General features: G+C 46.3%; 1 protein-coding gene across 1 annotated transcript in view; it reads left to right on the forward strand.

Moving 5' to 3' along the window:
• Positions 1 to 6,893: 6,893 nt before the first annotated feature.
• The window catches only part of RRAGD (Ras related GTP binding D), a 34,810-nt gene continuing 28,163 nt past the window's right edge, over positions 6,894 to 13,540 (forward strand). The window contains exon 1 of the mRNA XM_068985411.1: positions 6,894 to 7,032. Coding sequence (XP_068841512.1) covers positions 6,894 to 7,032 — 139 coding nt within the window. The remainder of the gene's footprint in view (positions 7,033 to 13,540) is intronic.

The raw sequence follows: 13,540 nt of genomic DNA on the forward strand, positions 1-13,540 counted from the left end.
CGACTTAGCAGTAGCTTAGCATGTGGGATGACATGATGATTGTGGCCATCTTTGGAAACAATCTACCAGCGTGAACGTTTGGAAAGGTAAACCATGCATTTCACCTCCCTTCTGAAAACTCTTCAGTGCTTCTGTGGCACTCGGAATAAAATCTAAACTCTTTATCCTGGTGGAAAAGACTACCTGTTTCTCAGCCTACCGCCCTCCTCCTCTCTCATCACATTGACATTTTGTCCCTCCAATACCAAACACTTTCACTTCTCCTTGGTTTTTCCAACCGTGGAGATACCTTCCAGGGGAACACGCTCCACTCTGACTTTCACTTTGCTCTCTGTCTCTTTTTCGTGGTCATCTCAAATGTCAGCTTCTTTCTTTCTTTCTTTCTTTCTTTTTTTAATTTGGCTCTGCCTGGCCTTATTAGCCACACATGGTATCTTTGATGTTGCATGTAGGAAACTCTTAGTTATGGCACATGGGATCTAGTTCCCTGACCAAAGATCAAACCTGGACTCCCTGCATTGGGAACTCAGAGTCTTAGCTACTGGACCACCAGGGAAGTCACCATCTCTGAAAAGTCTTCTCTGGTGACCCCATCTAAATCAGGCTGCTGCTTTCATCCCCAGTTCCTCTCTTGCCTCTCTCTGTTTACCTCCTTCAAAGTACAGCCCTAAAAGTATAATTGTCTTTATGTTCATTAAAAAAATATTTGTAGACTATTAAAAGAGATGAAGTTATCAAGTAGAAATCTCTATAATGGCTACAAATATGTTTGCACATTAAAGCAGTGTGTTTCTCTCTGTGGAGGAAAGCCAAGAGACTCTGGGTGGGGTGGGAGGAGAGACTAACATTTCATTGGATATTCTTTTATGCTGTTTGGCTATTTACCATGTGCATGTTCATATAATATCAAAACATTACTTTAATAAAATATAATTTTATAATATATTTTATAAAATATAATAAAAAATAATGGTTTGCCTCAGTGGAAATGATTTATAACAATTGCATCAGAGAATCAGCTGTCTTAGGAGAACCAGAGACTCTGAGGTATCCTCTTGAAAATTTTGGCTTTCATAGATAAGCAGGAGTCCAGCAAGATTCTATAGATGGGTCTTTCCTTTGCTTCAAGAGAGGAATTAATGGCTTTAAATACCTATTTTAAAAGAAAGCCTGTAAAGCTTTCAACTTGTAAACCCCAGGAACCAGGCGCAATGCCATCGGATGCCTCAGAATACCCTAAGATGCAGGCTGCATGTTGCATATAATTGCTTGCCCTATTCAGGACTGCAATTATTCTGCCTAAATTGTACGGGTCTCTTTTAAATAGCTCTTATGTTCCTTGTCACAAGGCATCTAACCGGTAACAGCAAAATAATTCACTAAAATAAGGGCACAAACTTCTGGCCTTTAAAATTCAAATTTTAAACAAAAATAACATTTAGATGTTTATACTTTAACTCAGCATATAAACCAGATAGGTAACAAAATCATTTGCTGTTGGTGTTCCTAATAAAAGGTCTGATGATGGTCAACAATTTTATTATGACAAGTAATTTACTAATGAAGCTTTTCAATTTTTCTTTTTTCCCTTCCTTTCAGTGAATTCTGTAAATTAACGGCCTGAAACGACAGACTCATTCTTGAGTGTCTATGTGTGTCTTGCTTCTTTACCTAGAAGACTGGGAGCCAGCTCTTCCCCTTTCTCCTTTTCAGTTTCAGGCCATAATGTAACTGACTTTAGCTTTAGGTTGTTAAATAGGAATAAGATCTAGTGGCCTGCTGCATTCCAAAATAGTATCACCATCTACTTCATGTGGTACCTTGGGAAAATTTTTCTTATCTGTAAATTAAGAACAATAATATTACTTAAAGGGAATATTTTGAAGGTCATGTTATTTTGGAAGAGTGCCTCTTATTCATGGAAAACAATAAATATTAGTTGGAAAATTTTGGCAAAAGACAAAGCTCCTCTTTCATGATGCTATAAAGTTAAAGAGTTTTTTAGAAAAGGTTAGCAAAAATGTGTGCTAAGTTGCTTCAGTCATGTCCTACTCTCTGCAATGCTATGGACTGTAGCCCACCAGGCTCCTCTGTCCATGGGATTCTCCAGCCAGGAACACTGGAGTGGGCTGCCGTTTCCTCTTCCAGGGGATCTTCCCATCCCAGGGATCAAGCCCGCGTCTCTTGCATCTCCTGCATTGGCAGGTGCGTTCTTTACCACCGGTGCCACCTGGAAAGCCCTAGAAAAAATAGAATAAGCATTTAATAATCATTATACTATAGTTCCTTCACATCTTCAGGCAGTCCTGAAGGGATGAAGACCTGAGGGGCATCATCTCTTGCGTGATGCACTCACGCTCAGCCTCGTTGCGCCCTTGGAGTGCATAGGTCATATTTTACCTTACTGTGGCATTTCCCAGAGCTCAGATTAAGTAGAAAAATGTGACTTCTGCTTCTTCCTGAAATTTCTCTCCAAAACACGCCAGGTCTGTGCAGAGACTATTGTGTAACTTCCTCCCTTCTTTTCTTTCATTCATTTCATAAACATTTATTAAGTACCTATCAAGTATATGGCAACCTGCCATGGTTACATACAGCAGCAAAAACTATGAGTACCCTCAGAGACAAATCCTCACATTCCTGAGAATGCTCTCCCGGGGAGACAGCACGGAGCCTGAGCTCCCAGCCAGAGTGATGAAGGCGGTAGCCTATTCACTGAGGAGATCCCACACGGAGTGTCTCAAAGGCTTTCAGTGTTTAGTGTCTTTCATTAAAAAAAAAAAAAATCTTTTGGTGGTGCTGTGCAGCATGTGGGATCTTATTCCCTGACCAGTGACTGAACCTAAACTCCTCTCTGCATTGAAAGGTCGGAAGCTCAACTTGACCACCGGGAAGTCCCAGTGTCTTTCCATTTTTATTTAAATTCTGAAAGAAACCATACATACTTACTTTTACAATTTAAAAACTTCTAAGATATTTTTCAACCTATTTCTTTTTTTAATTAATTTTTTATTGAGGGACAATTGCTTTTCAGAATTTTGTTGTTTTCTGTCAAACCTCAACATGAATCAGCCATAGGTATACAATATCACCTCCCTTCTGAACCTCCCTCCCATCTCCTTCCCCATCCCACCCCTCTAGGTTGATACAGAGCCCTTGTTTGAGTTTCCTGAGCCATACAGCAAATTCCCATTTGCTAGCTATTTTACATATGGTAATAAAAGTTTCCATGTTACTCTTTCCTCAACCTGTTTCTTATTTGAAAGCTGACAGTACTGAAATAAGAAAAGCAATAAAGATTTTTCCTGTTCTGTTTGCTCAAACTTCATCAATACTGTACATTTCTGAAGCAACAGTGAATCTGTTTGTTTATTTATTTGTGGCTGCGCCAGGTCTTTGATGCCACGTGCAGGCTTTCTCTAGTTTCAGGGAGCAGGGGCTACTCTGCCATTAGGCATGAGGGCTCAGTAGCTGTGGCACACGGGTTTAGTTGCTCCAAGGCATGTAGATCTTCCCCGACCAGGGATTGAACTTGCACCCCCCACATTGGTAGGCGGATTCTTAATCACTGGACCACCAGGGAAATTCCAGGACAGTGAATTTGAATCTCTTAAACCTTTATATATGGACATCAGTTTGAATAAACTCCTGGAGTTGGTGATGGACAGGGAGGCCTGGCGTGCTGCGATTCATGGGGTTGCAAAGAGTCAGACACGACTGAGCGACTGAACTGAACTGAACTGAAACCTTTATATGACTCTTATCTACCTTTGGGTGGAGCATAAATGAGAATTTGACTTTTGATTTTTTTTTCACTTTTCACTTTCATGCATTGGAGAAGGAAATGGCAACCCACTCCAGTGTTCTTGCCTGGAGAATCCCAGGGATGGGGGAGCCTGGTGGGCTGCCGTCTATGGGGTCACACAGAGTCGGACACGACTGAAGCGACTTAGCAGCAGCAGCAGCAGCAGCAAGAAAGTTCTAATTCTCAAATGTTCTATTGAGAATAGTGCTCCAATCTACTGCTAGTGTTCTGTAAACCCCCCTTGCAGGATCTCTCCCTTGAGGGAAGGGAGAGGACCCTCAGGTATCTTGTTCTTTCTAGGTCTCAGGCAAAGAAGGGCTTTTGGCTTAGGAATTGTCCTGACTGAACCCCTGGGTCCCCAGGGCACACACACTCAGCAACCAGCCCAAAGGATGTCCTACCTGTCTGGACCAAGCCAGACCTTGGACTGGCTTCTGGACTTGTAGAGCCTTCTGCAGTTTGAATCAGGCCAGCTTAACAGTTCCTCTGGCTGGTGATTTTTTCTGGGATAACTGGAAGTCTTAAACCCAGTCTGTAGAAGCCTTCCTCCCAGGTACAGAGGAAGATGTGAATTAAACAGAGTGGATGAAAATAGACTAGGAAAATTGCCCCTAAATAATTTTCTCTGATAAGAGAAAATAGAGCCTGCTTGTGCTGGGTATACTTCTTGCCCTCACCTCACCACTGGAACCCACTGTCTGCCCTCCCTACCCTATCTCTGTGTCCTGGACTAGGTTCCAGGCTCTCCAGCCCTCTGATATCCAGTTGGCTTTGGCCAATGGAAAGCTCTTGGAGGAGATTGGAGAATGGGATGGGAGAGAGGTCAGGGTACTCCTTCCCATTGCTGCTAAGTCACTTCAGTTGTGTCTGACTCTGTGCGATCCCATGGACAGCAGCCCACCAGACTCCTCTGTCCCTGGGATTCTCTAGGCAAGAATACTGGAGTGGGTTGCCATTTCCTTCTCCAATGCATGCAGGCATGCTGAGTCGCTTCAGTTGTGTCTGACTCTGTGCAACCCCATGGACAGCAGCCCACCAGGCTCCTCTGTCCAAGGGATTCTCTAGGCAAGAATACTGGAGTGGGCTGCCATTGCCTTCTCTGGCTTCTTCCCATTGCTGTCCCCTTAACACAATGTAGCTCCGGCAGGGGCTGCTTCCTCATCAGCTATAGCTCCTGTTTGGTGTCTCTTGTCCAGGACTCTTCTTTTACACCTACTAGTTTAGGGGTGATAATCTTTTCTCACTGTTACTAATCCCTGTGTGGATTCCTAAACTCTGTCCACATCCTAGTAAATTGTCCCTTTTAATTTAAAAAGCCTTTTAAATTAAAATATTTGCCTGTGCCATCTATTTTTCCCCTGGGAAGGACTTTGAAACAGCCATACATGTTTCATACATACTGCCTCCACCTGGAAAATCCCAGGACCTTTCCCAATTAGAAGCAGCCACCTCGTAGAAGGTGTAACCACATCCACCTATAGTTACTACAAAATCCAGGACAGGAGCCGTGAATTGGTAGACTGGGATTTCTTCCAGGGCAGGAACACTGTGCTGAGCCTGCATGGAGGCCCCCACCCTCACCGCTGAGCCCAGGTCCCTAGCATAGAGTAGGTCCTCCATCCGAATTCCCTACAGAGGCAGCACCCGGAGGCCCTCAGAGCCTCCAGCCTCAGCTCTCTTCCTCCTCTTCTCTCTCACACCACCTGCTGAACTGCTGGCACCTGTGGGATCTGGGTCACCCTGCTGGCCAGCCGGTTTCCTTCTCGTTGTGCTTGACAGAAGGAAGTTCATCCACGTGATTTTTTGCAGTATCCAGAAAGGGGGGGGGGGGTACAGTTTGTCCTGTGGTGAAAAGCTTGCAGAGGAATGCAGGTTTTAGTCTTAGCCCCACACTGCTGCTATTCCTGTGCGAGAATTGTCTCCCCTCGCCACTTAACCCCTTCTCTCTCCCACCTCAAAAAAAACCTTGAAACATTTTATTTTGGATTTGGAATTACACCCTATGCAACAACGAGGTAGGAGGAGATGGCTATGAATAGCCTCTTAGTGTATCATACACCTGAGACCTTCCCCCAAACGCTGCAGAGGAATTATTCAGGCTAGTCATCCACGAGGCATGTTATTTTTTCAGAAACGTTTATAGCTGGGTAGGCCTGCTTAGTGACTACAGTAGGTACGTTTTCTCTGCGGGAAGCACTTTGAACCGCAAATGCGCACTAAAAGGCAATTGCCATGGAGACAGCGCCTCCTCTGCGGTGCATTTCTCCCGAGTTTTCTTCTTGGGGCGCTTCAGCATCCGCGGGGTGGTCTAGGCATGCGGCTCTGAGAGGTGTCTCGGGCGCAGCAGCCTTGGGCGGGGGGAGCCCGCTTGGGACTGGAACCCTCGCCCAGGAGTGAAGACTGGAGAAGGCCGCCCAAGGTGGGGTGTGCGTGTCGAGGTGGGCGGGGAGAGGTCCTCCGGCTGTGCGGGCCGCCGGCTCCCCTGCCTGTGCGTGGACCACGTGCAGGAGGGGCGCTTGGGGGCCCCGGGCGCGCAGCCGCGGTGGGTGACTGCGCCGGGTCCCGGGGCCCCGAGTACCCGGCGTGTGTGTGTGCGCTTCTGGGCGGGTGGAGGGCCCCGCGCTGCCTTGCTCCCCCTTGAGTGTGTGTGCGCGGCCTCGGCCCAGCGCTCCAACGATCGGTGCCTGCACCCGGGAAAGAGCGCTCGCGCCCGTGCGGGGTGTGAGTGTGTGTGTGTGTGTGTGTGTGTGTGTGTGTGACTGTGTGTCAGGTGACTTGGGTCACGCAGTCTCTCTCTCCCTCCTCGGGGGAGGAACTGCCGCGCTCCGGCTGACTCCTCCGCCGGCGGGCGGGAGAGCGGGCGGGGCGAGGCGGGGCGGGGCAGGGGGCTCCGGGCGCGCTGGGAACCGCGGGACCCAGACCTGGACGCCGACCGCCGCGGGGGAAAGCGCGGTCTCCGTCTCCGCCCACGGACCTCGGGACAAAACCTCAATTTAGAAATAGGTTGCGAACCGCAGGCCAGGAGGTTTGGCCGAACCCCCACCACCAGGGACCCCCGTCGTCCCCGGGACGGCCGGCCGTGGGCGCGATGAGCCAGGTGCTGGGGAAGCCGCAGCCGGAGGAGGAGGAGGACGAGGAGGAGGAGGATGAGCTGGTGGGGCTAGCGGACTACGGAGACGGGCCCGACTCCTCGGACGCCGAGCCGGACAGCGGGGCGGAGGAGGGAGGTGAGCGTCGGGTCCCCGGCTCGGCCCCCCGGCCGGGAAGACCTCCGCCGGCACTCCCGCCGTGCCGGGCGCGCGGGCCGCGGACTTGGAGGGGATCCAGGAGAGCGGAGTTTCGCGGTTGAGGTCGGGAGGGGCGCCGGAGGAGCTGTCGCGAGCTGCAAAATGGGGGAGCCCGGGTGCAGGCAGCGGCGGGGGGACCGGGATCGGTGGAGAGGGCAAAGAGGAGGCGTTTGGACTGGAGGAACGCGCGCTCTCGGGCAGTTCCGAGCTCTCCGTAGGGTCTGGGGGTTGGGGAGGGGAGGGACCGCCCGGCGCGCCTGGGACCTCTCCCTGAATGCTGCTATCGAAGCCGGGGTCAGATGTCATGGCTAAAAAAGGCAGCCGGCGGCAGCGTGACTGGCAGGTCGTCGGCAGCTGCGGGTGTCAGTCTTGCCCCGTGTCGCCGCGGGAGGGGTCCAGGGGCTGGCGTGGCGGCACCGGTGGAGCGGCTGGGGGATGCGCCCAGGTGATAAGGGAGTCGCCGAGTGGCCGCGGGTATCCGGAGATCCAGGCAAATAGGGTTGTTAGGACACCTTATCTCTGCTAGGTGTCACCACCTGGGCATGGCAGCGCCTGCCCTGGAGTGAGCGCGGGGCGGGGAAATACAGGGCCACTTAGAAGCAAACTCTTGTTTCCTTTTCAAAAAGCGGGATTTAGCAATTGGCCAGCCTGTGGGGGCTTCCTGCATTTTATTCTTAAAGCCTAAGGAAGTTGAGAGCCTTTTAGGATTCCAGAAAGATTTATCTTTTTTGTTTCCCTCCAAAGCGAGGAAAAAATCCTTTATTGTAAGGTCATTTGGAAATGTCAGTAGAATAAACACAACATCTAGGTGAAATTGTCAGCTTCCTAAAGAAAGAACTTAGAATGTTCACTTTGAAGAAATTGTAGGAGGGATTAAACAGTACTTTCTTGACTTGATTTTGTAGAACCTGTTTTGAAAATTCATTGAACTTATTTTAAATTCTCCATAAACAAAGCCTTTCTCTTGGGGGTGGGAGGGCAGTTTTCAGTATTTTACTTACTGTAGGTGCTACTTTCAATGAATCAGAAAGGGAAGAAAGTTAAGTCTTGAGCCTGATAGATGAGAAAGGAGCTTTCCAAGCCACCCTTTTTCAGGGTGCTGGTCCCTAGAGATGTTTTGTGCTAATTCTTCAATTGCTTAAACTTCTGTGCACACCTGTGCACCTCTCTCTTCTGCATTCCCCATAATTGGTCTCACAGTCTAGCAGGTGGCCACATTTTTGTAGATAAAGGCTTTCCACCCTTTTGTTGGAGTCTCTAGGGCTACTTTTGGTAATTAAATTGTTCAGTCGCTTCATTATTATTCAAATTGCATTTGTCAGCTCCTCCCCTAGATTTTTAGGAGGCTCCGGAGAGATTCGGAATGGGAATGTATTTGTAAGGTATTTGAAAGGGTAGACGCACAATAGGGTGCAATTGTGATCCTCTGAAAAAAAGGAAAAGAAATGAGACTATACTGGGGAAGAAAAACCCTGTAATTTGATATTGTCCTGAGGGCCAGAGACTGGGATCCGGGAAATGCTTGGGGCCTGTTTGTTTTTCCTGCAGTTCTTTAAAGAGGCACTTTGCATTTTTGATTTGGGGACTTGCAGTGACATTAACACTTTAGCTGAGGGGAAGGAATTTCCTGAAGGAAGGGCTACCCCAGAGCCAGATGTAGGATGCGCCCCACTGCTCCTAACCCAAGGTAAACCCACCTGTAACTGATGTTTCTGTATCAGGATCTTCCCTTGTGAGTTCTTGGGATCAAACTGGAATCTTGCTAATAAAAGCACGGAGTATATTTGTGTGGTGAGAGAAGCACACATTCCTGAATGAAGCCTGGCCTCTCTCCACCTGATTCTGCTGTGCCATGGTTTGTTCTCTGAAGATTTCCTCCATTATCTAGGGCTCCTGTTCTTTCCAAGTGTTGCTGGCTTGATTTGGGAGTTTAGGCCTGAATGCAGAATCTCTATCAGAACATTTGCTTTTTCAGTCAGCAGTTCTAGCAAGGACTGTCCCTGACAACTGTTATGCCAGCTGATGTGGTCCTTGGGAGTCGGGATGGGGGTGGAGGCTGGGAGTCCTGACTTCTGCTCCTGTGGTCTTCCTTTCTTGAGGCAGCAAGGTGTCACCAGGTGGTCGTTCTGATTTCTAATGAGCCCTGGGCCCTGTGTTGCCTTATAACCCTGTGTTATTTGGTATTTGGGGTAGATATTACATTTACAAACTCCAGTAGTGGATAGTGGGGGTTGGAGAGGAGGACTTATTTTCTCTGAGAAAAGATGAATATGGTGCACTTTGAACCATGAGCAAATCATTTCTCTAATGAATTCCAAACCTTCCTAATGGACTTGGTTTGGTGCCTGAGCTTCACAGTGACGTGGGACTTTTTCCATGAGGTTTAGAACTCTGCCCTGGTGTGTGGGATGCAGGTCTGACCAGCATTGCTATGCAAAAGAATGTGATTGAAGGTGGGTCGTATGATTTTTATTTGCCCATGGTCTTAAAAGAAACCCTCCCATCTCATTTTTAAACCGAGTTGCCTCGTACATTTTACTACATTATGCTAAGTTTAAAAATGTTAGTGCAGCTAAGGTGAGCCTTAAACTAAACTACTTTGGCTTACACTCCACATTTTATTCATGAATAGCAGGAGTGTTCTTAGGTACTTTAGTTCTGTTAAGGATCGATTTGGCCGCTTCTGAACCCTCCCCGCCCGCCCCCCCCCCACCGGCCTTTCAGGGTCCTTAATTAGAGATAAGATGAGTCTCACCTTCAACCCCCATGCTTCAGATAAAACTCCAGAGAGAGGAAGCAATAATTAAACCATTTAAAACAACTGCACTAAAAATAATGGTTTATTTTATTCTTTTATTTTTAGACACAAATGGACTTTAAGTCTTAAGTAAATTACAGTGCTTTAAAAACTATAATAATAAGGAAGGCAATTAAATGATCATATTTAATCCGAAAGTGAAGTTATTCTTTCCCAAAGTCTCTCCCAATTTTTAAGGAAAATTTGGCTAAGACGACTGCTCACCCACAGTACAGCTAAGTGTGGTCTTGTTTCCATAGCAGCCCGTGTACTCTCTCAGGGTCTGAGGAAGTGACAGTTTAGGTGGTTACAGGAGACACAAAAATCCAGGGTCAGCAGGTGATACTTCCCTGATGGGTATAAAAGTGGTGAATCTGGCAATTCTACTAATCATTAGTGAGCTTTTTTTTCCTTAAAATAATATTTTAAACTATTAATGAGTTATCTCTTCTCATTGTTTCTTGAGAGTAAGTAGAATTGTTCTGATCTGAATCCATGGCTGAGATGCCAGGGGACTCTTTTGGAGCCACAAGTCTGGAACTGAGCGAGATTTAGCATAGGGTCAGATTCATGGAAATTTAAGTCCCTTCTCTTGTCCGTAACGACTTGGGTTGACTACAGTCCTGGCTATAGCTAATCTCTTCTGGTTCTGAAAATACAGATATATGTAAGAGTTGGAAGAGATGGAAGCCTCGAATAATTGAAAATGATGTGACCAAGGTCACACCTTAGGCCCAGAGCTTATTCAAATACACATAGAGGGTGTATTTTTATATCAGATATTTGTGAACATGTCTCAGTGATTCCTGGTGTCATAGAATCTTGATCCTCTACTTTTACCAGAAATCTCTCCCATTTTAATATTAAAACAGATATGGGGTAGTCTAATGGGGAAAAGATGCAGTAACAGCGAGTTCTGGAGTTCTGGATAAGGGGTGTGGCTCAGAGTTTGAAGGATTATCTTTTTCTGTCTGGGGTGCTGGGTCTCAGAGTTCACTCAGCTTTATACAGTCTCACAACTCCCATCCCATAATTTCACTTCCACAGTCACGTCTGCCCTGCTCATTTTTCTTTCTTCTTCTCTACCTCTTTTATTCATGTATTCCTTACCTTTTTCTTTTCTTTTCTTTTTTTTTTTTTAAGGCAACTCTTGGGATTTCCTGACAGTACAGAACTTAAGACTCCATGCTTCTGACGCTGGGGATGTGGGTTTGATCCCTGGTTGGGGAACTAAGATTTGACATGCCACAAGGTGCTACAAAAAAAATTTTTTTTAAGAAATTTTAAAAAATGTAGAAAGACAACTTTTAAATTCTCAAAGAAGGCTTTAAAGCTCTCCTGTGACAGTGACTTTCCCTGGTTCTGCTGTGACATGCAAGACAAATGGGGGTTTTTCACTTCTGACCTAAAGCACCCAGATTGTGGGTGGACTTTCTCCTCTTGGGGACCTCTGGGGAAGACTCCAGCTCTGTTTCTCCGTGTGTGAAATAAACTTGGTCACTCTCAGAGTGATAGTTTGGGGGAAAAAAGAAAAGCTCACAAGAATACTTTTCCTTTCTTGCAGAAGCATGGGTAGGTCAGAACACATTAGAGATATGTTGTTTGTTTTCTTATTTTGGCTGGGTCACATGGCTTTCGGGATCTTAGTCCCCCCTCCAGGGATTGAACCTGGGCCATGGCAGTGAAAGCACAGAGTTCTAACCACTGAAGCACCAGGAATTCCCAGGAATGTTGTTAAATACATATGTAAAGGAAATATTCATGTGTGGAATCATGTTTTTTAGTTACCTGCCAGTGTGATGTGAGAGGATTTGAGAACAATTTGATCTTCACATATAAATAAAAATCACCTTCAAAAGCCTTTCTGCCTTTGAAAATATGTATTCTGATTGAATTTAGTTTTCCTTACGAAGTAGTTAATCAGAGTAAATCTTCATCATTTTTTGCATATTCTCTTATTAACAATACTACTCATATATTTAATTCCTGCTTGGGTTGGAACTTCTTACTGGACTTCTGGGTCTTGAATGTGCAAATAGTTCCACTGATCAGAAATATAAAGGACTACAGATAATGATGCAAATAGAAGCAGTCCCGAGGCCTCTTCATAAAACCATAAGTGTGTATCAGTAGAACCTTAAGCCCTTGTGGACCCCACAGAATACTAATAGCGAAGACATTCTAACTTCCTCAAGGGTGATTGAGCCTCTCACTGGTCACATTCCACAAAAGACCCTCTCGTTACCTAGGCTTGGGCTAAGGGAGAAAGAAAAAAAGAACAATGGGGCTGTGTGTGTGTGTGTGTGTACACTCTAGTAGAAACTGATAGAGGAGATAAAGGCTCATGGGCTCTGATACATGTATGGGCATTTACACAGCTAGTAAGTGGGCAAGCTTGGATCTGAATCCCAGTCTGGCACTAACGGGCTTTCCTGATGGCTCAGTGGTAAAGAATCTGCCTGCAATGCAGGAGACCCAGGTTCGATCTCTGGGTCGGGAAGATCCCCTGGAGAAAGGAATGACAACCCACTCCAGTATTCTTTCCGGAGAATCCCTTGCACAGAAGAGCCTGGTCGGCTACAGTCCATGGGGTCACAAGGAGTCAGACATGACTGAGCGACTAACTCCACTCCACTCTGGCACTAACAGTATTTTTTCAACCATTCCATTTGCTACCACTATCCTTTTGTTAAATCTTTGTTTTATTTTCCAGTTTTGAGTCTGTTCAAAGGTGTCACCTCTTGAAGAACTTTCCTTAATAATAATAGGTCTTAGTTGTCAGAGACATCAGAATTTAGGAAATGGGTTTCATACAATGCCTTGTCCTCCCCAGGAAGTCAGGGTCAACCCTGTCAGAACCTCAGTTCCCATTTTCCTGATTTCTGGTCCCTTCTTTGTTGTGAACATTCCCAGCCCACAGGATCGGTCAGATGTGGCCCCCCACGAAGCCCAGCCCCCAAGTCCCTGATCCATCTTTCTCTCTCTGTAGTTTTTGACAGGGCTCTGCCACTTCGGGGTTAAGTCATTAACCTGAAGGTGTTAAATGCTGACAACGGCCCAGTTAGATAACTCCTCCTCATAATGCTACCCCTTGGGTGACTGAGTTTCCCTGGGATCCCCAGTGGTCTAGTTACAAAGCTCCGTCTGCTGTTTGTGAAATTGGGTATCAGGACCCAGTGGAAGATAGGTATGTTCAGTGCCTCTGATCACAGTGGATAAGCTTTACTTGGTCATAAAACTCACCCTCTTGATACCTAAGTGCTGGCTGTGCCAAAGTCAGATGTGGAGTTTATTCTTAAAGTTTCAGTTCACATTCTGCTCACTTTCTTTTCTTTTTAAAAAAATATCTTTGGCTGCACAGCACAGCATGCAAGATCTTAGTTCTGCAACAAGACCCCAGTGGACGCATGGAGTCTTAAGCACTGGACCACCAGGGAAGTCCCATCAATCACTTTCATTTCATCATCCCAACCAGTGAATGTCTATTGAGTGTTTTATTATGGTAAACACTGAGGGGTGAGTTTTCACATCTGACAAAGGATGAGTGTTATCAATTTAAGGATTAGAGATGACACTGTGTGCTTTGTAGGTGGTCTGTAAATGCTAACTCTTAGTGATAAGAGGTTGAAACAGGTTGGTTTGAGCCATTTC

This window comes from Capricornis sumatraensis, chromosome 13 (genome assembly GCF_032405125.1).
Source record: "Capricornis sumatraensis isolate serow.1 chromosome 13, serow.2, whole genome shotgun sequence".
Taxonomy (NCBI): domain Eukaryota; kingdom Metazoa; phylum Chordata; class Mammalia; order Artiodactyla; family Bovidae; genus Capricornis; species Capricornis sumatraensis.